The sequence below is a fragment of the Kryptolebias marmoratus genome, linkage group LG23, assembly GCF_001649575.2.
Source record: "Kryptolebias marmoratus isolate JLee-2015 linkage group LG23, ASM164957v2, whole genome shotgun sequence".
NCBI lineage: Eukaryota > Metazoa > Chordata > Actinopteri > Cyprinodontiformes > Rivulidae > Kryptolebias > Kryptolebias marmoratus.
The window spans coordinates 4,903,799-4,930,509 of NC_051452.1; the positions used below are offsets into that span (position 1 = coordinate 4,903,799).

The window sequence follows — 26,711 nt, forward strand, 5'->3', positions numbered from 1 at the left end:
ATAAAAATTACTTTTTTTAATTAAAAAGATGTACAATCCCTTAGTTTAAACATCTGATATGTTACTATGTTCCACTGTAAATAAAACATGGGTTTGCAGATCATTGCATTTTGTTTTAATTTACATTTTACACAGCATCCCAACTTGCAGAATCAGTGTTCTAGTCTAAGTAAATCCTCTTTTCTTCTTTCCTTTTAAAGCTCCTCATTTCCATTCCTCCATTTTGTGTCTTCAGTTTCATCCTTACTGTAAGTAAATGTCCTCCTTTGCTTCTGTAATGCTTCCTTTCCCTCCCTACCTCCTTATTTACCTCTGTCCTCTGGTTTTATCTGTGGGTCCTGGATGTCCTCTCCTCCTGTCCGGTGCAGTGTGGAGGACGGACCGCCGGGTGTCGCTGTTTCCCTCCCCCGGCGGGGGACGCTGGGCTCTGGGTGAAAGTTCGTCTGACCCCCCTGTTGACCGTCAGCCTGGCAGCTCAATAACAACCCTGCGGCCGCAGCAGCTGTTCAGAGTCCTGAGCGGCTCGGAAAACATGAGCAGCTCCTGAAAACGTCGGAGAACTCCTCCGTTCCTGTCAGAACCGGCGAAACGTCAGAGGTTCCGGACCGGCGGGATGTCCCCGCTGCAGCGCTCCGTCTACTGGCGTCTCTTCCTCGTCTATTTCTTCGCCCCGTTCCTCTTCTTTCTCGACAACTTCACGGTCGCTATCGCTGCCCAGACCTGTCGCCATGACAACGCCACAGACGCTCCCGCTTCCGGGCCTGGACAGGGTTCGCTGCAAAGCAACCAATCAGAGCGCGGGGAATTTTCTGCGGGCGAAGCTGATTGGTGGACGGACATATTGGACCAAAACGTGAGTGAAGAGGACTTTTATTAATGTTTTTGTGATTATATTTTAAAGTTTATACTCCCCATAATTGGTGTGTGAATATATATATTAATTTTATCAAATCAAATGTAATTATTTAGCGTATTTAAAAACTGCTGCTGTACAAAAATAGCGAGAAAACAACAACAAAGACCATAAAAACAAACCATGACATAAAAACTATTTTAAAAAAAATATCCAAGTTTAGAGCTGCAGATGGTCAGTGACAGAGTATTTAAATGGGACTAGTTAAAAACAAATTTCACAACATGACGTACATAATCATCCATAGTTACTGTGCAACATGATGCCGTTAATAATCTGTTTCTGTCAACAGCTGAGTAAAACATTAACTCATATCTGAAACCTGGTATCTGCTCTGGACTACATGTGGGCCAATTTAAAAGAAAAATCTAAATTAATAAAGTTGGTTAACTCCAGCTGAATATGGCCACTTTTACAGCTGATTCAGGTGTTTAATCTGAATTTTGTCATTTTAGTCTCTAAACTTTTCAACCAATAATAAATAAGATTTTTAAAATTTTGCTCTGATTTGTTGGTTTATTTGTGTTTATCAGTTTGTGATTCGTAATATTTTTTGGTGGCTGTTTGGGTTGTGTGTGTGTATGTGTGTGTGTGTGTGTCTGTCAGTCAGTGTGTGGTTGGACAGACTGGTTGTCTTACGGTCAGACTTCCTACATGGTGGGTATGCTGCTTGGATCTCTAGTGGGAGGAGCAATATCAGACAAGTATAATGCAACACACACACACACACACACACACACACACACACACCAGCTTCCTGTGTAGATTCTAACCTGCAGGAACAGAACTTTTGGTCCCATCAGGTGTTTCTCTGCAGGTACGGGAAGCGTCCGTTGCTGCTGGTGTCTGCGTTCGTGCACGCCTTGTGTGGCATTGTGCCCGCTGTTCTTCCTCAGCCAATCGTCTTCCTCGCCATCCGCTGCCTGACGGCGTTTTCCTGCGGCTGCATCAACATCTGCGTCTTCAGCCTGGGTAACACAACCACCAACACATGAACCGAACATCATCTCCCCGGATGTCTGAACCCTTTCTTTGTTAACAAGTCTGCTGATTGTGTCCGAATTCAGTCAGTGAAAAGATTCATAGGTTGAGGGGAAAGTTTCGATTCTGAATTCTCAGAGAATGAGAAACCTAAATTGATAAAGCTCCTTGGATGAGAAGCTCATCTAAATCTAAACTGGAGAAACTCCTTGTCTTCTAGAATAATAAAATAAGTCCAGCTGCCTTTGATTCAGCTTGCTGGATCACTTTAATTTGTCCTCCTTTGTAAAGGATTATTTTCAAAATAAAGACCAATCTGTTGGTTATCATCAGCATTTAATCCAAATTTACAAGAATAAAATTAAATGATTTCTAGTAATTTCAAAGAGATAAACACAGTCATAATAAATAAAAATAAAAATGATGTACAGTAATGTTGTTAAATGGCTTATTAGAATTTGTTTTACATCAACCAGTGACAGAATCACAAGCCTCTGACTTATAGTAGAAAATTTGGAAACCACTGATTTTATCCACCCAGCAGCATTTTAACATCAACATCTGCTCTTTAACACCTCGATAACACGACTGTCATGATTCATGCACAGTTCTTCATCCACCTCTTAGTGCAGGTCAACTTATCTCTTAACTCAACATCTGCACGTTTAATAGAGTTAAAAGTGGCCAATTTCAACTCTAAGACATGAGGATTCTCTGATGATATTAAAAAGTACCTTTTGAGTTGATCGAAGAAATGACACTTTGCACTGTGGAGGTATTTTTGGTCATTTTTTATGTGACTGAATAAAAGTAAAATCCCTGGAAGTGTTTTTAAACCCGTTTGACCTCAGTGGTTTGATAACATGATGCTGACTGAGTGAGTGACCTCTGACCTTGCTGAGTCGGTCTCGATGCGGTGCGTTTCCAGCCGTGGAGTGGACCCTCCCCGCTGCTCGGCTGTGGCCGCCGGCCTTCTTGTCCTTCTGCTTCAGTCTGGGGACGATGGGCGCGGCCCTGCTGGCCTGGCTCAGCCCCACCTGGACGCACCTTCACCTGACGGTGGGCCTGCCGCAGCTCGTGTGTCTGCCGCTCTACCTGTACGCCGACACACCTTCAGTCACACATTGGTTCTGGTGTTTTAAAAGCTTAGGATTTCTTTTTTAAAGTTCCCTCCCAGAGTCTCCGCGTTGGTTGCTGTTAAAGAAGAAGACGGATGTTTTGGAGCGTTACCGTGGCAACAGCCCTGCAGACAAGCAGCATCTGCAGCTGGTGAAAAAACAAACTTGTCTCATCTTCAGTCTCCCAATGTCAGAAAATGACCGATGTGTGTTTGTGTGCAGCTGCTGGACTTGGCCCTGTCCGACCTGCAGAAAGCTGCAGAGACTCAGACAGAAACACCTGACCGTGGAGGCCACGCCCACAGCGACCTAATCCACCTGAGACACCCGACCATCCTGCTGCACCTGTTCATCATGAGCTTCCTGAGGTACTCCGTTCTAACAGAACAAACTGGTACAGAAAAATAAACTCAATGTGTCCAGAAAAAGAAAACAGGGAAAAAAGTATTTAAAAAAACTGAATTTCAGAATAAAACTTTCAGAATAAGCATTCATTTCACAGATTTATTTGAAAACTTCATGTGGCTCAAAGTTAAAAACATGAAACAAACAACCAGAGGAGTGTGTCTGGTTTATATCATTAGTGACCTTTGACCTCTCCTTGTGGAAACATGACAGGCTCACCAAACATCTGCCCTGAACTATTTTAGCTTTTTATATAAATCATTTTTTAACGTGACCCTTAGAGCAAGAAAACTGGACCTGAACTGGATTCACACCAACTACTCTCAGATTAACGAGAAACAACAAAACAAAGATCAATTCTTTCCAGACAAGATAAAAAAACAGTTTTGTTCCAGCAGCTGAGGACCAAATGATCCAATCAAGTCAAAGATTGGCCTGAAAAACAAAGTTAAATCAATAAATACCGTCTGTCTGCTGACTGTGTGTAGTCCACATGTAAGCATTTTTAAAATCATGATTCAGCTTTTCATAGCTACTACTAGAGTTAAGAGTGTTTACTTATTTCCATAAATTAATAACCAAGAAGAGTCAGCGTTACAGAGAGGTCAGTCAGCTGATTTAATGATTCTTAAAGCTTACAAAACAGAAAGATCTGAGCGTTCAGTTCTTTCTGTGTTTGTAGGTAACACAGTAAAAAGTTACTTACCTCAGTATTTACCTTCTGAGAAAAAGAACAGGGATGGGGTAAAAAATAACAGTTTTAACAGAATAAAAACCTACCAGTGAGAAAACAAAAGGCTAAAGGCTAACTGGCCAATATTATAGGTTATGACAGGTGAGGTGGGCGGGGCTAAGGCCTGCCTAAACATACAGGAGCCCAGAGGATTTTTAAACCCATATATATTTAAAATCTGCGGTGTTACATATTTAAGCTGCTTTTTTTCACCCTGCAGTGCTGCAATATCCCTGACGTACTACGGGATTTGTCTGAACATCGGATCGTTTGGAGTTGGAGTCTACACCGCCCAGTTCTTCTCGGGTCTCACGGAGGCTCCCTGTCTGCTCGTCCCTTTGATCCGGCTCGGACGTCGGCTGATCAGCATCCTGGCTCTGTTCCTGAGCGGAACCGCCTGCGGTTTATCTTTCCTGCTGTCCCGATACAACTGTGAGCAGACCGAGGCACCGGACTCACAGGAGTGATTAAACATTAGCCTCAACTTGTAACTAGGATTAGAATCCATAAAAAGACACGCTTCATCTTCTGATTGTTGAGCAGGAGCTGTTTATATAAATATAATTAATGATAATGTTGAATAAACACAGCAGAAACAGAAAATAGAGCTCAGGCTCTGGATGCTGACCTTTGGGAAGCTTCCTGAAGCATCTTTGTGTCAGATGGATGGTTCCTGTTTGGGATGAGCTGATTTCAGGTCAGATGTTTTCTGTCTGTACAGGTGAGCCGATTCTGGTGATGAGTCTGGCTCTGCTGGGAAAACTCTGCATCCTGGCCGCCTGCTTCATCTCTATTCTGTACAGCATCGAGCTGTTTCCCACGGTGGTCAGGTACAACACACACAGCCCGTGTTTCTGCACCTTTACAGGTTCATATTACCAATAACAGCAGGTGATTCCAACCCAGACAGCGCTGCATATCACTGGTCAGCCTCTCCTTCCGGATCGGCTCTCTGACCACGACCTTACTTCCCTCCAGTCCAAACGGAGGGATCTCTCTGGCAGCCATGGTGGTGTACAGCAGCGGACCAATCGTTGGCTGCGGTCTCTGCCTGTTGCTACCAGAAACCTGCGGCGTCCCGCTCCCAGACTCTTTGGAGGACTGCGACAGACGGTCCGAGTCCCACCCTGCCGGCATGGATGGCCTCTGGAGGACACGGTGAGACAACAGAGTTCTGTCTCCGTATTGGTTGACCCGGTTCTTTTTTGGGAATGTTTTAAACAGTTTTTTTTTAAGATATCACTCTTTTTCTTCATACTATAAGTAATCTTTTCAAGTGGGATGCAACTGTTAATGTCAGAGATCCATCTATTGATGTGTTACCTTTAAAAACAAGATTTGGAATTTAGGCAGAGATTTCCTCATTTTATTCATGATTCCCAACAAGAACAGCTCTGGGGTCAAGTGAAAAAGTTGCTCCTGTCAAACCAAACAGGCTTGACCTATATGTGCGCTATAAGGACGAGCCTTTGTCTGCGTCACACCTGAGGCACCTTCCTGACAGATCAGGTTTGGATCTGTGAAGGTTTTGAGGGGTAAGATGGTGTTTGAGGTGATAATTCTTTCTCTGGTTCATAAACCACACCTTAACCAGGTGTTTAAAATTAGGTAGCCAAATATACAATCCCATGATCTTCTCTACTTTTCTCCATATAATTCTCTGACATATTTGTTCAGTGTTTTAAAGAGAATATTTGGTAATGGAAAGGTTATGAACTGAAAAAGGTTTTATAATCGAGCCTTCATGTTCATTCTGACAGTCAGAGTTAAAGGAAGGATTCTTCCATCTCAGCAGATCCTTTTCCATCTTACTGAACTGTGGGACATAATTGAGTTTATATAAGTTTGTAAGAGTCCCAAATAGCACTGGATGCCATTTGGAAGCCACCTAAATTGACTTGCTTGTTGTCAGATGGAGGATCTTCTTAAACCCTGAGACCACATGTGCTTAAAAGAACCTGTAATTTAATAAGAGAAGCGCCAGGGTCAGTTAGGTAATTATACCGCCTGCCAAAAGACTGATTTCATGGTTTAATTGACTCACCTTAAAACCTTTAATATCCAGATTTTGTCTGATTGTCTCTTCCTGAGATGGGAGACGGGACAACCCCGTCGACCGGACCTGTTTAGGGAGAATACAAATGAGATCTGCTCGTTAGTATGGTTTTATAATTAAGTGTTTTTAGACAGTGCTAAATCCCTTTTTCAGCATCTAAAGCTGCAGGTATGCACGGTTCTGTTGACCCGGTTCCTGTCCCAGGACAGGAATAATGGATACTTTTTGTGTTTTTCAGGAAGCCAGTGAGCAGCGAGGTCAGGATACTTCCTCCAGAGAAAGAAGACACGTTCACACCGTTTATCTAACAGCAAAAAACAAAACAAAACAAAACAAAAAACTTATAACCGAATCAAACCAAAGAAGTTCAAAACATTTTATATCCATCCGTACTGAGAACTGAAAACAGTGTGCAGACACACACCTGAACCTGCTAATAGTTGCATTTAACATTTTATACTTTGACCAAAAAAATAACTAATTTCATTTTTATTTAAAGTCACCTCAGGGTTCCGTCCAAAAACCTTCACACACAAAATAAAAACACCAAATAATGAAAGTTATCTAAAGTAGCCAGCAGATCGGGTCCACAGTCTCCCATCCTGAGCAGCACAGAGGCGACAGTGGAAAGGAATGATTCCCTTTTAACAGGAAGAAACCTCCAGAACCAGAACCAGAACCGGGCTCAGGATGAGCGACCGCGGTTAGAGACGACAGGGAAGAGACAGACACAGGAGGACTGCTTACATTAAAGTTACCTGTAAGTTTATGTTTAAAAAAAACAACTTAGTTTTGAAAAAGATTATCAGAAAATAAACCCTGAAAGTTGCAGCACAACCAAATATCACTGGAATAATAAAAAAACATAGAATTAAAAACAAAAATCAGTTCTGATTTTTGTGGGAAAACCTGTAAGTGAAATAAACTCAGCTTTTAGATTAAATAAATGTATTATTTTATCAGTTTTGTCTTCTCTCAGCACCACTGTCACGTCAGCGTTTTCCTGATGGATTCTCAGCAAACTGATCCCTTTAGATTTAAATCTTTTTAGTCAGATTCTTTGATTCCTTGTTTTTAATCCAATAAACTGAACCGCTTCTCGCACAAACAAATCCTTTTTATTCCTAATGAAGCCACACGTTTGGTTTCTTTCATCTCAGAACTTCATCCATACTGTCATAACCAAAAATAAAAAAAAACAACATTATTTTAGTCAAAAAGATTGAGAAAATTTGTTTTCCTGTTACTTCCTCTAGCAGACAGGAAGTAGGTCCCATAATCACCTGTACAGGAGAGCAAACATGAAGACTATGGATAAAGACACAAATACAAAAAGATCACTTCCTGTTTAACACAGAGGCTGTAATTTATCATCCGTAGACTAGATTTGCCACATGTGGACCTCAGCTTTAACATTTATTGTGTTGACATCAGAGGATCTGAGCCGCTGATTATTCCGCTGATTATTCTCCCCGTCAGCCATTTTATCAGCCACTCGCAGGGCTTCTGACCCCAATTATTATCAGTTTATGAACAGACTTTGCATAAAACACTAACAAATAAAAGGCGTAAAGACACAAACAGCATCAACATCTACAGTACCATTTGGGATTATTTTATTCTTTATAATAATGAAAACAAACAATTAGCAATCACCACCTGGGGACCCTGATTTGTTGTTTCCTGACTCACAGCAGGGACCCAACCCCAACTTTGAGAACCGCTGCTTTAGGCTAAAATACACAAGGAACAAATTAACCCCCCCAAACCGGACAAAATAAACATTTCATCAATTTGATGAATCAATAATCAACCTGATTTATTCACAAATCTCCATGCATGAACCAGACCCCACATCCAGGATTATTTTAGTAGAAAACACTGAATTATCCAATAACTCAATAAAAACAAGTCCTGCTTTCCTACTGCAGGAGACATTAAAAAAAAAAAAAAAAAAAGTAGGAACTGTAACAGAACGTTTGACACGAAACCACAGTGAAGAAAAACTAAATATTTCCCTCATGTTTCACCTAAAATGCCTATAAATACACGAGTTACAGAACAAAAATATAATTTAAATCAGAGCCGTGAGTTTCAGAGTAAATGTAAATTGTGCTCTCCATCATCACTTCCTCCATAACAACACTTGTAGGTGATACAGAAAAACATTTACCACATTTTAAAGCTAAATATTCAAGTTTTGTATCAAATTACCTCCCAAGAAAAGAATAACAGTAAAATTCAGATTTCCTGTTGAGATAAAAACCTTATTCAGAACATAATGTGTACAAAGTGCACTGAAAACCCCTAGAAATAAACATTTATGCATGAGTAAATTACACCTTTAACAGTTTTTAAATCAAAATCAGGTAAAAACATGAAACAAACTGAGAAAAAGAACGAATTGACCTGTTTTTCTGCTTTGTTTTTTAAGTTCTGACGTTCTTTAAGAATCCTCAAATCAAAGCTTTTGGAAGCATATCGTTCAGTTTAGTGCAATCTAATATATTTTTTATCTGTTTAGTTTAAAAGTTGGAGGTTAGAAATTTCAACCAGAAGTGACTAAAATCCCAAAGCTACAAAATTAAATTAAATGCTTGTCAGATGCTGAAAACCTAAAAATATTTAAATGAGGGTCGGATTAGTTAAATTATTTGTTATTTAAGCTAAAGAACTATGTTTTTCTTACTGAAAGGACTTTAATTAAACATCTGGATGGCTGCAGGCTAGATTTTAAAGCTTGTTTTTTGCCGGCAGCCTCCAGGTTTAGTTTGTTTGACCTTCAGCAGACTTCAGCTGCAGTTCTTCAGCCCGGCCAGCGGGGGGCGCCGTCAGAACGAGACGAAGTTCGCAGGAAACATCCCGACCTGGCCGTCCTCCGATTGCCCCTCCCACCAGTCGTACTGGGACTCGGTCTTGGTGATGACGGTGATCCGGTCGCCGGGTTCGAAGCTCAGGTCACCAGGCTGCTGACCTGTGAAGGGATGGGTCGCCGTGACGACCAGCTGCCCAGTGGCCCCGCCCACTGATGGTCCTGCATCTGGAAAAGGGACATTGTTACGCAGAAAGCTTTAATTGTGTAAAAATCTGAAGTTTTATCTGAATTTAGTTGTTTTGAAAAGCAGCATGTTTAAACAAACATTTCTTTAAAAGCTGATTATTATTGTTACCATGCCAATGGCAGAATTTTATAGAGTGTCAAATATCTTCATATGTTGAAAACTTAATTTTATTGTATTAAATGAAATTTGCAATAAAAAAAAAATTTACTTTTGTATTTTAAGACATTTAGGATTAAACTTTGTCATGATGTGAAATAAAACCAAAGAATTTAATGCCTTAAACTAGATTTTCAGGCATTAAAAAGTGAGAATAAATTAACTGTTTTTGTGTTGGATGCGAGTCGTACCGTAACTCGGAGGGTTGGAGTCTAACTGACCTGAAAACAAGAAAAATATCAAATAAAACAATCAGCAGGACAAGAAAATCTCATTAAATCCTCTTTTCAGAAAAGTTTTCTTTAACTTTAAACATTCAGGACATTCTGCAGAAAGTGTGATGGATTTTATCTTTTCCAGGTGGAAATAAGTGGAGTTTACTTATTTTACACAAAATTAAAAAGAGTAAATGAGTCGTGTCTTGTTTTTGGAAGAAATTTAGGGACATTTAAAGCCTTAAATGATGGTTTCATGATGCAATAAAAAGAATAAATAAAATCATTTATAAAAATGCTAATATCTCAGTATTATTCACATATTTTCCTGTGTTTGTAAAAGTTTAAACATACTGTAGCTCGGAGGGCTGCTGGAGGCAAACTGACCTGAAACAGAAAAAAATAAAGAAATACAATAAATGATCTGGAGGAAATAAATCTGTAACCAGTGTTTTTCTCTAAAATAAAAAATAAGGAGGCAACAATCAATCGATAAGACAGAATAAAAAAAAAAAAGTCATTTTTAATAGTGAAATACTTCAGTTTGTTTAGTTCTGCTTTAAGTTAAAGATTTAACCAACCAGGCACGTTTTTCTGCTGTATTCAGAAATACTTTGAATATTTTCATCTTCTCTCCTCACATCCAGCTGTTTGGTCAAATAATTTGTTTTTAAACCATAAATCAGGTCAGAGCTGTGACCAGAAGGGGGCGCTGCAGCCTAAAGGAACTGACGGTACTGCTGAGGAGGTCACCCTGTTTTTAACCTCAGACCCCGAGGTTTAATAATTTACCACAGCAGAACAGGTTTATTGTCCCCAGAAAGACGCCCAGTCCTCGTGTCAGTCTGTCCTCAGCCACGCACGGCGGCAGGACGATAAATGAGTTGATGAAGGTCGCGGGCTGATAATAAACCCCATTAATTAAACTCCATCATTGTGAGAAAGTGGCTCCGAGCTCCTAAACCTGAACAAAACGGCCTGAAAGAAAAACAGGAACCAACTTACTGGAGGTGTCCGACTTGTAGACAGAGACACTTGGGTAGAGAACATCCTTCTTCCCTGCTCACACACACACACACACACACACACACACTGTAAGCGAACGTAAAACCAGTCAACGCTGCGGCTGCTTTCAGGGTTTTACCTGAATTGGCCGCAGGCTGCTGGCGGCTGGACCTGGAGCTCTGCTTGGATGGAGGTGGAGGTCTGGATGGACCGGCCAGGGACTGCAGACACAAACAGGTCAGACTAAAAACACAGATCAGAGCGCAAAGAGATGCCTTAATGTCAACAAGAAATAAAGAGGATGAGCAGAACGGAAATATGAAACCTAGCAAGGGTTAAAAAAACAAAAAAAGAACCATAAAACAGAAACAACTTTACCATGAAGAGAAGATAATTGACCACAAACTAATAAAAAAAGAAACACATGATACAGAAACCCTCAGGCGCCAAATCTATGGAGCCCACCATTTTCTACAGTGGGGGTCCAAACTTATGCCTTCGCTCCCCAGTTTTAGACTTAAAAACATGTTATCCAGTGTTTACTCATTCTAATGTTATTTTTTTAGTTCCAAACCAACTATAAAATTCATTTTGATATAAAAAACTGACATGTTCTGAGTTGTTTCAGTTGTTTGAAATCAATATTCAGGAGCACAAGATAAATTTTAAAAAGTTCTAATCTAATTTCTTAATTTATCATCCCTTTTGGATTACTGCCCAGCTTTGATTATGCCAGACAGTAATCCTCAAAGCTTTACAAAAATGTAAAAATTATGCAAAAAGGATTATAAAGACAAAATATTTACATTAGAAAGTTTAAAAAACAAAATTAAGAACAAAAGGAAAACAATTTAACCACATAAAACTGAAACATGGCCCCAAAGGGATACTAAATGTTTAAAAAAAGCTGCATTAAACTAACAATTACCAAATAACTAAAAATAAAAGAGGTCTTATTCTTTAAAGTACCACAAAATGACTGTCACAAAATAAATCCGTGACTAAAGAAAGATGTATGTAGTATAAAGAAATATACTAAAAGATTCAATACAAGTTAAAAAATTGAAAACTCACATCCTTAAAAAAGGATAAAAGTTAATAGACTCTAATCTAAAGCACTAAACATGGCCATAAATGAATATAAAAACAGATGTGAGTCAGTGGTTAGAGGCGTGGCCTCTTAACGAGCATCTCCTCTGTCATCAAAGAGAAAACTAAAACTAATAAAGCTTTTGAAGCTTGTGACGTACCTTAGGACCCATGTTCTTGTTGGTCCAGTCGGTGGTGTAGGCCTTCGTGTACATGTCCAGAATGTGGTACAGGTCGTAGCACTCTCCAGGAGGCTCAACATCACCCATCAAAATGGCCGACGCCCGGATGTCTCTGCCGTAGAACCTCCAAACAGAAGCGCTCCATTAAAGAACCGCTAAAACAGGAGACGCGTCCAGCACGTAGACTTGTTGTCCTTCATTACTTGCGGTTGGTTTCTTTGCGCTCCATCAGGTAGGATCCCTCCAGGGAAATCCCAGCAAACAAGCCTCTGGACCTGCAGTAGGTGAAGACGGCCGCCGTGCTGCGCAGGGCGACGTCAGCCTCAATGTTCCTGAGAAACACCAAAAATATTCAGTCAGACTCAGGGTCCTGACATCAGAGCAGAAATAAGACTGGACCAGAACCACAGAAATGAAAAACAACTAAAACCATCAACAAAGCTGCCAAACATCCTGAAACTGAGGGAATGCATGATGCCCTCCTCCCCACAGAGACTCTGATCTGTTAGGAATGACTCTCAGCTACTACCACCGTGATCAACCCTTTTCTGTTCATTTCTAATCCAAATGTCTTCCTCTTATTTGTCTGTCTGCAGCTCATTTACTGAAAATAAACTCCTGCTGAGGTTAAACAGGCCCCGCCCACAAACACACCCGCGTGTCCCAACCTGTCGGGCGGCCCTGAAACAACACCGACATTCTGAAATGATCCCAGCCTCCGATGTAAATCACAGCTGATGCTGCTGACCCGGCTGTTCCAGCTTCAGGCCTCAAACACAAACTGTCATCAAACGCCTCGTAAATTTCAGGCGCATTAGAAGCAAACCTGTAATTTGCAGCTAAAGTAAACATTCGGCTGCAGACAGGCAGAGCAGGAACTCACCTGCCCAGAGGGCCCACGGCGACGGTGCAGTTCCCCCCCAGCGTCAGGTTCCCGCCCTTGGTGAACGCGTCGACCGCCCTCCGCTGGTTTAGGATGATCACCAGGTCTGACACCTGAATACAGCATGGTGCATTCAAGAACTGTTCAAAATCATCCAATTTCTGTTTTTCTTACAGCTCAACTTACCTCCAAGCCGATCTCAAAGCCTCCACCCAGACCAGCAATACCGATGGCTGAAGGGGCAGACCAACCTGAACACACCCAGCCACACCCATTAACGCTCATTCTGACGGAGGTTCTGGTTTACGAGCTTTCATGACATCGACAGGAGCCGGACTGCAGAAATATAACATTATAATAATGGAGCCAGTGTGAACTGCTCCTTTAATGTAAAAGGCAGTGGAAAAAGTTGGGCTGCTGCCAGCCAGCATCACACCAGATCATGAACATCAAACCCTGGAGGTCAGAGGACTTCAGTTTACCCCAAAGTTTGTTTCCATGGCGATGCAGCATGAGTGAAAAGACAAAAAGGCCACTGTGGGATTTTACAAGAACAAAAACAAGTTCAGAATGTGAAATCAACCATGTGAAGATTAAAAAAAAAAACTTCTGGAAGACAAAACGCAATCACAGGTCAAAGGTCAAGACATAAAACAAACTTACAAAATGATCTTCCAGTTAAAGGAAGGGAAATTAAAAAAGGATTCACTCAAAGAATGCATAACTCCCACCACTAAATGCAAGAATTTAATATTAAGACCGCCTGATGTGTTGGTGCTTAGAGCACGTGTTGTTAATGACTCTCAGCTACTACCACACCAAACTACAGCTTTGGTTTGTTAGCTGCGGAGGCCATCTTGGATTGTTAATTAGTTGTGGATGAGTAATTTAAGAGCATCATCCAAATCTGTCATGAGATATTTTGCTGACAGACAATTACACGATCGCCCATCTTTCACAGCAGCATCCAATAAAGCTGGTATCTCACCGAGTTGCTGTTAGAGACTCAAAAACAGACAAAATAATTAAATAAAACAGGAATTTTTCAGTTGCGGTCTCACTGAGTTCTTAGTGTTTTCAACCAGTGAGCCGTTCTGCTGTTCTCATGATGCTTTTTCATATGCGAGGCTTGCAGTGCATTCTTGGCCGTGCACATCATTTTGTTGGCCACTTCATACCAACCTTTGCAACAGTCCCAACATTTATGATTTCATTTGCTGAAATTGCAGTTTCTCAATAACCATTTACCAATTATAGACGTGGCCATTAGTCTCAGATGTTACAGATATACCTCAGCAACGTTACAGGTGTCAAAATGCAGCTCTGTGCTCTCGAAACGATTGGAGACAACATGACTTGGGTGTGTCCAGGACAGGGGTGGGCAATCCTGGTCCTCGAGGGCCACTATCCTGCAAGTTTTACTTCTTTCCTTGGTCCAACACACCTGATTCAGAGGTTAAATCACCTCTTCATGTTCTGCAGAAGCCTGTTAATGCCACAGGACTCGGGCGTTTTCAGGACGCCTGCCACAGGACTACGAGCCTCTGGGACTCAGGCAACACAGCTGAGAACCAGCAGGAATGAGATATTCTACAGATTCCCTCATAAATGCTGTTCAACCGCCTTAAGGACAAAGATGAACACAACTGAGACACAATGAAAATAAAACTAGAAGATATGACAACACAAGGTGGAGATGAAACAACAAAACATGGCTGAAGTCAAACCATAACAACCGTATTGTTACAAAGAGAAAAACTCAGGATGACAACAAAAGACAAGATTAGACATGACAATAAAGATTAGATGAATGACAAGGAAATACAAGAAAGTGACAAAAGAAAAGACTAAAATATCACAAGAAAACCCAAAATGTCAAGATGACAATAGAAGACATTAAAGTCAGAGATCAGATAAGAGAACGGCACAATGAGAAGCTGGGATGTGACGAACCGGTGAGATAACTGCAAGACATGATGCCAAGTCCACATGATGAGACACAACGAGACAACAGGGGACAACGAGACACAACCAGAGACAAGTCATGACGACAAGAAGAAGCTGTGAGGACACAATGAGGCGTGACACAAAAAGACAAGTCAAAGAAAAGATGAACAGAAAACAAAATAACCACGTATGGAGATGGAGTGAATTATGAAACATGACACTAAAATCATTGTTTTACACAACCAGGGCTGCCAAAGACCCAAAAATGTCCAGTGAATTTTTAGAAACCTTCTACGGGATTTATTAAAATGAATTAGAAATTGGTGATAACTTAAAGTAACCATCATATCCAAACAAAAAGGAATATTTTGTCTTGTCAAAGGCAAAACATTAGTTTGACCCAAACTTTATGAAGCAAATTTGATGACATAATGTGGATGACATCACTCAACTTTTAGAGAATGGATTCATTATTTATGTTTTATTGTTGTAATCCCTTTCTAAATTTATGTACACAAATCTGAACAAAAATATCCACATTATGTGATGGTTTGTCATTGTATTCACATAAAAAAATATCAGTCAACTGCACATTACATGTCTAAATTTAAATACAGAACATGTCAAGTTTCATTCACAGTACTCTGAATTAAATATTTTATTCCTTTTCCCATCTGTCCCTGCAGGTTCAGATGACAGTTTAAGTTTTTAGAGTGTTGTATTTCTTATTGCACAGAACATCTAATCTAAAGAAATCTGCTTGTTTTAGTCCAGAATATGCTGAAATATATATTCCCAACTATATTTAAAATCCTCGTTAAGCGCTGAGCTATAATACTTTAAATATTAGGTTTATTCCCATGGAAAGCTTCCAACTTCCTCCTCACAACATGAGCGTATGAGGAAAGGGCAGAGAGATGAAAACAATCCTGAAGAAGCCCTGATGATGACCTCTGACCTGTCAGCCCAGAACCCCATAAAGAAAACTCACGTCTGTCGTGGAGCCTGGCGATGACGATGCCGCTGCCTCCTCTGGCGGTCACCATGAAGCCAGCCTTGATGACGGAGATGAGGGCCAAACCTTCGGCCTTCGCTATGATATGAGCTGAAACACACGAAACACGCCTGAGTCCAAACAGCCTCTTAGAACCGTCACAGCTCAGCTTCCTGTGCGATTCTTACGAGGGATGAGTTTGTCCGGTCCAGTCCTGTGGGAGATTTGGGTGAACTCGCTCAGGATCTTGGCCGCCTTCTTGGTCTCGGATTTCAGGTTGGTTGGGAGGGGGTTCACTGTGGACATCACCAGAAAAAAACTTGTTGCTTAAAGATGCTTCAGCGGGCGATCTTCAATGAGCTCTTTGTTTCAATAATTAGATTTTATCTTGGTCCATCTGTGGCAGCAGAAACCTTCAGGAGGACTTTTGGCTCTGCAGGAGCTTGTTTATCCTGATAATTTACAGCTTTAATCACTGATCAGAGCTACACTTTACATGCATTCTTTATTAGTAATTTAATTTTCCTTGCTGCTGAAAGTAGCCAGCCTGTGCAAATTTAACTTTCCACAGAAATGTGCCATTAGTCTGACTGCAGGGACAAATGTGTTGACGTTCCAACAAGCCTCCTGCTGCAGCAGCACATTCCTGACACAATAACACGACAGCCTGTAAAAAACTCCACCGCTAACGGATTATCGCCAACAACTCCAATCTGTAGTTAGTCATTTCTGAGCCAGCTCTAAATAAATCTTTATCCATGTAGCACCTTCTAAAACCAAAGTGCTTTACATGAAAAAACAATAAAAATAAGAATAACAAAACAGAAGCATTAAAATGATGCATTATTCCTGAAAAGGAGGTTTTCAGATTTGATTTAAAGCTCTTCAGAGTGATCATCATCCTGACTGCAGAGAAGACTGGACCAGAGTCTGAGACCACAGACCTCAGGGCCTAGGACAGTAAGGGGTTAAAGGTCACAGGTTGTTTAAAGCTTTGTAGACCAGAAGGAGGAGTTTAAACTGAATCCTGCAGGAACTCAGTGTAGAGCAATGAGCACAGGGGTGATGTGATCTCATGAGTCCTGCAGCTCAGTTCCGGACTAACTTTAAATCAGGAACAGAGGGAGCTGAAGTAGATAATGGAGGGATTTATTTGTGATATTTGTCAACAGGAAGTAGGTGGACTGAAGAATGATGCCAGGAGCAAAGATTAACCCCTTAAGTTTAACTCTGAAAATGTGAATCCATCTCTAATCTCAGCCAAACAGCTGGGAAGAACAGAAACATCTGTAGTGTCATCAGGATCAATGCACAGAAAGATCTGAGAGTCATCAGCATAACGGTGATACAAACACAGCTGACTCTCTGCACCAACTGGGCCAGAACCAAGAACACATCCCTGAGGCACCCCACGGGTCAGAGGTGCAGCTATGAGTCACAACATGAATCTTTGTTGATGTAAGACAAGATCCGCCTGATCAATTCTGTCAAAGGCAGCAAAAATGGAAATGTTATCACACCAAGGTTCATGAGAAAATCATTGACACTGTTTGATGTTCCACTCATGAACACTGAAGGAGGTCTGAGTGTTTTTATTTAGGTTTAGGTTTTTTGTTGACAATCTGATTCCCTTTCAAATCTAGGTTCAGTTATGAGGAAGTTTTGTTGTTTATGTTGTAACTCTTAAAATAAAAATACCTTTTTAAAAGTTTGGATCCAGATTCTTGATATACAGAGAAGTTAAAGTTGATATTTGTGAGGACGTAGCAAATAGAGGTGATTCTACTAGACTCGAGAACCAAGAAAGGTACAAATCTTTAAATGTTCTGTAAGAAGCTTTATTCTCTTTACGTGGAAGAAGGAGGAGATTTCTAGTAGTTTGGAGACATTAAATCACAAACCAGGAGTTTAAATTACAACATAAAGTAATAGAACCACGGTGTGGTGTCTGACACCATCTGAAACTATAATTTCTCATTTTTATCAAGCCGGTTAATTCTTAAAACACTAGTTAACCAATCACAGGCCTCTTAGGATAAGCACAGCTGGACTGCAGCTAACTGACAGCTCGTTAACACTAACGAGCTGTCAATCAACGGGAGCTGGCATGGCCATGTTTCATTTAAAAAAAATGTAAATCAAAATGATATAATTATATAAACATCCAGGTAAAACTTGAATCAACTTTTTAAAAATCTAAATAATCTGAGGAATTAAATGGGAACAGAATAAAATGTTTACAAATTAATGTTTTTAAACTTCTGACACAAAAAGAGTCTCCTTTTTCTGAACACATAACTTCCCTTCCTATAAAACTGAAACTCTTCCTTGTTTGTGTTTTTTTTTTTTTTTTCTGACGCTTTGATTTGAACTCGTGACCCTCTGAAGGGACCCGAACCACCGTTTGGACACCAGCTGACTGAATTAACTTCACAGAAACAAGAAAACTCTGAACTGAGCCTTTGGTTACATCCTGCCGGTGAATCTGTGTGTTTTAAAGCCGGCAGGCCGGACTGAAACTCACAGGTGTGACTGAGAACAGGTGGAGACCGGAAGTAGACCGGAAACAGCAGAAAATAAAAAAAGAAAGGAAGAACTTTAAAATGTGACTCCCGTTCAGCTTCGACTTACTTTTCTGTTATTATTGCGTTCTTCTGTGGTCGTTTACCTGCCGACAGGTGAACTGCGGGGCGTTCTCTTCACTTCCGCTTCACCTGACTGCGGCAGCCGGAAATGGCGCAACCTGAACTACGTCAGAGGCGCAGTAAGTGGCGACACCTGCTCAGGTGGAGGCAGGTGCTCATTAATACAGGTGCTACCAGCTAAAGCGGCCGTGTTGCAACGCAGACAGCCGCCGCGCGCGCGCGCGTGCTCACCTGCAGGAGGTTCTGACAGCCGGGCGCGTTCCCGCGTCCCGGCGGTGGTTCAGCCGGGCGCGTTCACGTTTACAGCCTTTCTCCCCTGAGTTCAGTCTTTCAGGCACAAACAGTACATTTTATTTATAAATATCAATGAAAGTGTAAAAGTTTTAAATGGATACAACCAAACAGATTATTTTAAAAATACCTGAAAATAAAATAAGAAATACAACCAGAATATTAAAAGTAATATAAATAAAGGCAGAAAAGTCCTGTTTTAAACATTAAACAAGAACATTTCAAGCATTATAGCTGAGAGACATGTCTCTCCATCATGTCTCCTCCCAGTTGGACATCCCTGGAACACCTCCCTAAGGAGGCGTCCAGGAGGCATCCTCACCAGATGCCTGAACCACCTCAGCTGGCTCCTCTCCATGTGGAGGAGCAGTGGCTCTATAACTGAACTTCTCACTCCTTCCAGCTGCCTGTATCCATGATCTCCTTCTTTCTGTCACTACCCAAAGTTCATGACCACAGGTGAGGGCAGGAACGTAGACCGACCCGTAAACAGAGACTTTTATCTTGCAGCTCAGCTCCCTCTGCACCACAACGGACCGGTACAGAGTCCACAAGACTGCAGAAGCTTCACCGACCCGTCTGTTGACCTCACGCTCCATTCTTCCTGAGATACTTCAACTCCTCACTCCCAACCCGGAGACATCCGTCCACCCTTTTCCATCTGAGGACCATGGCCTCAGAGTTGGAGGTGATGATCTTCATCTCAGCTGTGAACCGCTCCAGTGAGAGCTGGAGATCACAGCAGGATGACGCCAGCAGCACCACATCATCTGCAAATAGCAGAGATGAACCCCTGAGGCCTCCAGGTGAGGTGATGACTTCTTCATCTCAGACTCCCCAGCCTCAGCTTCCCCATGAAGACGTGTTGGTGGGTCCATAAAAGTCTAAAAAATATTAAATCAAAATACTAAATATAAAAGCATGAAATTTTAGAAGTTGATAAAAAAGATTTAAGATTAATATAAAATTTTGAACAGTTAAAGATTTGGAAAAATGTCTGTTTTTTATCTACAAAATAATAATTTAATAAGTCAATATATGTAAATATTTAAATATTCACAGGAAAAAAAATATTAAAAATATTCAGAAAATTATAACTTGTTGAAAAAAAAAACAAACATAATTGACAAGTATTCAAAGTTTCCTAATCAATAATTTATGAACATAAAACTGAAAATATACAAATTATTTTAATGATTAATTTAATATTAAACTTAAATCACATCTGAACAATGAAAAATGAAAAAGAATCATGTAAAGATGTTGTAACATTACATTTAAAAATATTTAATTCTCTTGTTTTTCTTTTGCTCCTCTCGTCTTCGTCTCTTGTATTTTTCTCTCGTTCCTTTAACTTTTCACCGTCTCTTCTCTTTAAATAACTTTCTGAATAAACACGTCTTTGTCTGCAGCCGTTTGTCTCCGATGTGTTTCCATTTTAAGCGTATTTGTTTGAGGCCACCCAAACTCCAGACACGCGTCCAGGCCTCCGACTCCCCCAGGAATCCAGCGCTTCGAGTCATTTTTCACCTCCTGAATCCCTCAATGGATCTTAGTTTCTTCACAGACTGTCTCTGGCTGATGAGTCCTCATGACTGTCCCCTGGAGTCCTTCTTTGTCCACACCAAGTTGTCCTCTTTGTCCTGTTTTTTTCTTTTTTAAAGATTTTGAGTCATTCTTTCAAGTCTTTCAGTTCTCCAAGTGTCCCCTTAAAGAGCCCCCTTTTCAAACCGGTCCTCTGTCCTCTGTCCTCTTGGAAGTCCACCAGGTCTCCTGGAGTTCTCTTCATGTCTTCTGGTCCTGTCTGACTCTACGAGGCCTTCTTTTCCAAGTCCAAGTCCTCTGCTTGTGCTCCACTTTTCATTTCATTTCTCAACTTTCTGAATCCTTCAAGTCTAATTCTCCTCGTCCTCACACAGTTAGGTTTTGTTACCTTTAGCCCTAAAGTCTCTCAGTCCATTAATCGTGGTCCAAACTGTTAATCAAGTCCAACTTGTCCAACAGAGACCTAAACCTCCCAGACAGGAAGTGATAAACCCACGTCCTCCTGCGTCTCTTTTAGGCAGATTGGTTGCTGGTTTAAATCTTTGTGGAAACAGACTTTTTGTCATTTTGTCTCTGGGATGATTTTGTGTTGCGTTTTATATCTAATTAGTTTAGTTTTATTTTCTGATTATTTTGTATTTCTTTACGTAGCTCACATTGTTCATTATGTTTCTCATTTTATCATTTTAAATGTCATTTTAGGACCTGCTTTTTAAGATTTGTGTTTGTTTAGTTTGGTCATATTTTCTTTTGCATCTAAATTCACTTTGTATTTTATTTTTATGACCAGCCTTTTTGTGATATTTTGTGTTACTTTATTTTTTTTTTTTTTTTATTGTCCTTATCATGGCTGCTTCTTGCTCCCTTTGAGCCTTGTCTTTTTATGTCTATGCTAGTTTTGTGGAACATTTATTGTAACTAGAGTAATTTTATTTGTCATCAAACTTGTCCACTCTCTTTCCCAGTTATTCATTGTTCCTGTTATCTGAACCTCTGTGAGTTTTGTTTAATTCTTCTCATTTGTAACTATTTTTCACGTCAGCCCAGTTCCTCAGTTCTCTGTAAATCCTCTTTACTCTCAGAGAACTGCGAGGAACATTTTTACATCAGATGTAAAAACAGCCCGCTGAGTGTGAGAGATCAGATCGCAGCACAACTGTAACAATTAGTGACAGATAATTAACGAACTTCTGTTAGACGCACCTGCCCACGCCTCTGAGCTGTCAATCAAACACGTGCTCCCAGGTATGCAAACCGTGTTGTCTGCATCCGTCCGTGCCTTCAATAAGAGCTGGAATGTGTTTATTTTAAAAATCTAGATGTAAAAGTGTGGGTTTGTGTGTAAAGACGGTAGCAGACCTGGCTGAGATTCAGCTATAATTCATCACAGCTTAGTCATTACCTGCCACAGCTGTTAGTCACCTCATTGCTCTTCTTCTTCTTTTGTTTCTGCTCAGATAACTGCACCCTTACTGACCTCCCAGCAACGCTGTTTAGTGCAACTATAAATGTTAAAGGTAACACCTGAAAGCTAAGGCATTCATAGGAGCAACATCCCAGAGGTGTTTTAGACACTTTTGCTCAAGAAATTAAACTGTCTGTCTTTCAAAAGATTCCAATTTAATTAGTGCATAAATAGGATGACCTTGAAATGATGCAGAGGAGGTAATAGGTTAAGAATGAGCGGATGGAAAATAGGTTAAAGCAGAGCGATGCAGCTCTGTGCACGGTCATGAGGGCTGTGAGAATGCAGCATTTCTGTCAGAGATATCACATGAAAAACAAAAAAGTCTGATTCCCAAACCTTTGCTGAACTTTGCAGTAGTCATCTGGAAATCAGGCGCTTCCGTCTGAGAGACAGAAACCTCATCTGAACTGCCTCAAAGCAAGAACCCAACCATGGCTAAGAGCTGCCCGATAGCCTGCAGAGTCTGGAGTTCACTTCAGTTTCCTTACAGATGATACAGCTGTTCAAAGGGAGAAAGACGAGAAGTGCATGTTTTTACGATCCGTTTTATATTTTGCAAGAAAAGACTTTGTTTTTGTCAGAAATGATGACAAACAGCCAGAAGCCAAGTGACAAAAAAAAGCATTTTTTAATAAAACATTCAACAAACAGCTGTTTTCCTTCTCAGTACTCCACAAAATGAAATTTATAAAAGTATGAAGTATGTTTCCAAAATTACATTAGCACTATTTCCCTGACATATACACTATATGACCAAAAGTATTCACTCGCCTCCTTCATTTAACCTGTTAATCCACAGGGTTTAATCTGCTGTTGGCCCACTCTGCTTCTATAACAGCTGCAGCTCCTCTGGGAAGGTTTTCCACAGGTTGAGGAGAGTTTCTGGGAGTTTTGGACCATTCTTCAGACCCTGATGTTGGACAGAAGGCTCTCAGTCTCTGCTCTGATTCTGTTGGGTTCAGGACACGATTCTGTGCAGGACGGTCTTTGTGGACCTTGCTTTGTGCTCTGGTGCTCAGCCATGTTGGAACAGGAAGTGGCCGTCCCCGAACTGTTCCCACAAAGTTGGGAGCAGGAAAATGTCCAAAATGTCTTGGTGAGCTGAAGCATTAAGAGCCTAACTCCTGAAGAACAAGCCCACGCCATGATCCTCCCTCCACCATGCTTCACACTCGGCTCATTGCAGTCAGACGAGAACCGTTCTCCTGGCAGCAGCCGAACCCAGACTGGTCCCTCCAGAGGACACGTCTCCACTGCTCCACAGGCCAGTGGCGGCTTGTTTTACTCCACAGCCTCTGACTCTTTGCTCTCGGTGATGGAAGGCTTGGATCAGCTGTTGCCATGGAGACCCATACCATGAAGCTCTCTCCTCTCTGTTCCTGAGCTGATCTGAAGGAAACATGGAGTCTGGAGGTCTGCAGAACGTTGGTGACCTCTAAGCCCACTCTGGACTTCACTGAGCTCCTGAGAGCGACCCATTCTTTCAGTGATGGTTGTAGAAGCAGTCTGCATGCTTAGACACAGGACCACAAATGATCCTAAACCAATTTAAAAACATCTCAATCTACTGAGTAAAAAACACACCAATTTATCAAAAACAGACAGGATAAAACAAACAAACAACTAAATAAAGATAAAAATACTTTAAAAAGCCTAAATCAACCACAAAGTGATATAAAAAGACAAAATGATTATTAGGAGAAGGGAGGAACAAACTGTCATAAAACAATACAAGTATTTATTGTATGTTTATGGCTTCTGTTTGTGGTCATGTTAAATTAAAAGACTCTGGTTCAGACCCTGTTAGTTTCTCTGACTGAGACCCTGACTTAAAATTTAACTAAGATCCAGAACCTGCCTTAAACTCTGACCTTTACCATAATAATTCCCAAGATGCTGATGTAGGCTTATGACTACAGCGCTGACTGAGACCCTGACATCTAGCTGGTCTCTGCTCAGGTTTTGGATCTCCAGTGAGCGATGAAAACCTGCAGGAGTCCTGGCCTCAGCTGACGCTCTGTTTCTGTGTGATCTTTGCCAAAAACACAGCAGAGCTGGTCGGACTGCAAACACACAAACACACACACCTTTGGCAGTTTACCTAATTATAATAAAATGACTGAGAAGTGATTGCACATCAAGGAAAAGACAGAGACAAACTGGTTACCAGCTTGTTAAATGATTTACTCTGCAGCTATTATTAGTCCAGCCGTGTGTTTGTTTCTTATAAAGTTACTGTGGTGAAACTACAATCAAATGCATCTCTTTTTCCTGCTTTAAATCATCTGTAAACATGAAAAATGAGCCCGATTGCTCCTTATTTACATGTTTGCAACATTTTAGTCAACACTGCAGGTGGAGGCGGCGGCGGCGGCGGAGGAGGAGGAGGAGTGTGTTGGCGTGTGTGAGAAAGGCTGAAGGTTCGCTCTGACAGGAAATATTCATTTTAAATCTGAAACTGTCCAGGAGCCAAAGTCAACAGACCTGCAATGCAGCTCACCCTGTCAGAAACAAACAGCTCCAGCAGCAGCTGCTCGCAGCTCGGATCATTTCCAGCCGTCTCGGCCTCACCCACAGGAATGAACACACCATGAAGGGCTGATTGGACCCACTGGGGAGGCGAGACCGGGGGCCAGATCACTTGAGTTGTTGACAGATGACAAAATGGATGCAGAAATTCTTAAAGACATGTGAGGAAAGACTGACTCATAGCAGAAATAAAGATAAGGAGACCACAAATAATGAATTAGTCAAATAAAAAGATGGAAAGTTAAAGGTCCAGCATTCTTTGAAGGAACATGTAATAATCTCCCACCATCTTTCATGCTGAATTTCAGACTGAGATCTTATTATGGTGAGAAATGACAGAGTTCTAGCTGTTCTGGTCAAACCTTGAATGCGTGACCTCATGCAGTAATACAGGATGTCACACTCACAGTGTGTGTTAATGACTCTCAGCTCCTACCACACCAAATCTTAGCTCGATGTCTGTGAAACTGACTGACTTGTAGCCATTTTTGTGATTGCTAAGGCCGATTAACTGTGGCAGCCATCTTGAATTGGGTTGAGTCCAAAAGGGAATCAGTTGTAGATGTATCCACATCAATTCATTTATAGCACATATAACATTAACCAAAGTGCTTTACAAATTAGATAGGATTAAATGAAACACAAAAATACATCATAAAACTATCAGCTACATAGTACCGTCTGCTGATTACCTTTTGAAACTTTAATAAAATCCAACTAAAGTGGCAAAACATTATCGTCAGAGAGAGGCAAAGAGAAAAATACTGTTAAAGATAACCCATATTAAATCTAAACTAGAGTTTGACTAAATTTAGTTGAGATTTAACATCAGTTTTCTCCAACAGAGGGTTTGTGTTTGCCTCAGAGCGGTGAAGAACCCGGGCAGCAGGTGTCGTCTTCAGTCTCTCCCATCTCACCTGCTGAAGCTTGGAGCACCTTCAGAGAGCTCACAGGTGTCCTGGTGGCCTCTCTCCTTGTCCTCCTTCCTCACGCTCAGTTGGTGAGGTCGGCCTTTTGTTGGTAGATTTACACATGTCCTATATTCCTTCCATCTCCTGATGAAGGTTTAACATCCAGGGAAGGTTTGGGATCCATCCCCTGACTTTAATGATGATCTGAGTTGAATTAGAAGTTTTATTTACCTGGTAATTGTTACGGCTGCAGGGGTCTTTGCCCATTGTTTGTTTTCCTTGCAGGATTCTGAAGACAGGCCTCCTGCAGGTGTTGTCTTGATTGGTGCTCTGCGACTTTAAAGCTGCGGTGCAGCCGAAGGGAGAGGCTTTTCTCTCTCCCTCTGAACCCAGCTGGTTTGGTTTTTATTTGGTGGTTGAGTTTTGTCAGGTTTGTTTGGGTCTTTTGCTTGATTTGGTTAATTCTGGGTTTTGTATTAATTTATTTTGGTTCCTTTTGCAGGTATTTCCTCTTTCAGGTCTAATTTCTGCAGAATAATTTAATACATTTATTTTTCTTTACGTTAGTAAATCCTTGTGTGGTCTCCTTTAATGTTACCCCACCAAACGGTAACATAATACACTGTAGAAAGGTGATTTCACTTTGAATTATTTTGTAAAGAAGGCCAGTTTATACTGACCATGACTGATTTATGAGAGCAATAAAAACAAAACATCCAAGGGGGTGAATACTTTTTATAGGCACTGTATAAAGAGGTAAAATACAAACATTTAAAATATTCAGTTTAATGTGAGCAAGAAGACCACACAAACTGACATGACCACAAGGACCCCAAAGAGTCCCCAAATAACCACCAGCTGCAGACTTCAGCCCTGACATTGATCTGTCTGACCTTTGACCTTTGCTCATGCATCTCAGCCATCTGCAGGGCTTTTAAAATAAGGTTCAAATCAAGCTTCTTCACAAGGTTGCAACGATTATGAAGAATTTAACAAAGATGTCACCACATTTCCAACCAGTTTGTCAATCAGCTGGCCTCGCCGCAAGGAATTCCTCTGACACCACGGCGGGGAAACCCCACAAAGACACGGCGTCATCGTCAAATACTGATGAAGATGATTCCCCCGTTTGTCACAACCAGCTTCAAAAGATCCTCAAACCATCCGATTCAGTCCATAACCAACCAGAAGAAAACAAAGTGCAACAATAGTCACTTAAAAAAAACAAAAATATATCAAATGTGTATTTTTATTCCTCTTTCAGTATGTACATATTGCACGATGGGTGGCAGCTTTAACATTATAAATATACTGAAATATAATTATAGTAACAGCAACCATTAAATACACTCAGTATTCGTTTCCTCCTACGGCTAAAAACAGTATATAAAACACAGTGAGTGGTCCATCGACTAAAATGAACGAAACCCTGAAAAAAAGCCACTCCAGGATTGTTTCCAAAGCAGCAGTCCACCTCCAGAAATCATCGGTAGGAACCAGAATTACTGCTTTTAAATGGGAAGCTGCTCTTCTGTTGCTGTGGATTTGATGCAGTGCACTGAAGAACAAAGTCCTGGAGTCAA

General features: G+C 40.9%; 2 protein-coding genes and 1 long non-coding RNA gene across 6 annotated transcripts; 1 reads left to right on the forward strand and 2 right to left on the reverse strand.

The window, feature by feature from the left end:
• Positions 1-467: 467 nt before the first annotated feature.
• On the forward strand, positions 468-8,164 carry LOC108246831 (solute carrier family 22 member 6). 3 transcript variants are annotated; one of them, XM_025010181.2, is made up of 10 exons: positions 468-853; positions 1,520-1,617; positions 1,731-1,885; positions 2,823-2,991; positions 3,061-3,163; positions 3,235-3,380; positions 4,371-4,582; positions 4,872-4,980; positions 5,057-5,308; positions 6,445-8,164. In XM_025010181.2, the coding sequence occupies exons 1-10, from the start codon at positions 614-616 to the stop codon at positions 6,512-6,514; spliced, it is 1,554 nt and encodes a 517-aa protein (XP_024865949.1). In that variant the 5' UTR covers positions 468-613; the 3' UTR covers positions 6,515-8,164. The 3 variants fall into 3 exon arrangements, with proteins under 3 accessions (XP_024865949.1, XP_017290049.1, XP_017290050.1); XM_017434560.3 differs by having other exon boundaries at positions 5,129-5,308; XM_017434561.3 differs by having other exon boundaries at positions 725-853; positions 1,524-1,617.
• On the reverse strand, positions 7,806-18,527 carry sh3yl1 (SH3 and SYLF domain containing 1). Of its 2 annotated transcripts, none has more exons than XM_017434562.3 (12): positions 18,371-18,526; positions 15,928-16,035; positions 15,737-15,850; positions 12,985-13,049; positions 12,799-12,911; positions 12,119-12,247; positions 11,895-12,039; positions 10,784-10,865; positions 10,645-10,698; positions 9,994-10,026; positions 9,616-9,645; positions 7,806-9,246 (listed from the first exon to the last, which is right to left on the reverse strand). In XM_017434562.3, coding segments are annotated over exons 1-12 (1,083 nt in total). In that variant the 5' UTR covers positions 18,372-18,526; the 3' UTR covers positions 7,806-9,037. The 2 variants fall into 2 exon arrangements, with proteins under 2 accessions (XP_017290051.1, XP_024865950.1); XM_025010182.2 differs by having other exon boundaries at positions 9,020-9,246; positions 10,784-10,887; positions 18,371-18,527.
• Positions 18,528-18,901: 374 nt separating this feature from the next.
• On the reverse strand, positions 18,902-25,394 carry LOC112451309. Its single transcript, XR_003040107.2, has 3 exons — positions 25,135-25,394; positions 22,025-22,187; positions 18,902-19,559 (listed from the first exon to the last, which is right to left on the reverse strand). It is a non-coding gene; the product is annotated as an uncharacterized LOC112451309 (long non-coding RNA).
• Between the last annotated feature and the right edge of the window lie 1,317 nt (positions 25,395-26,711).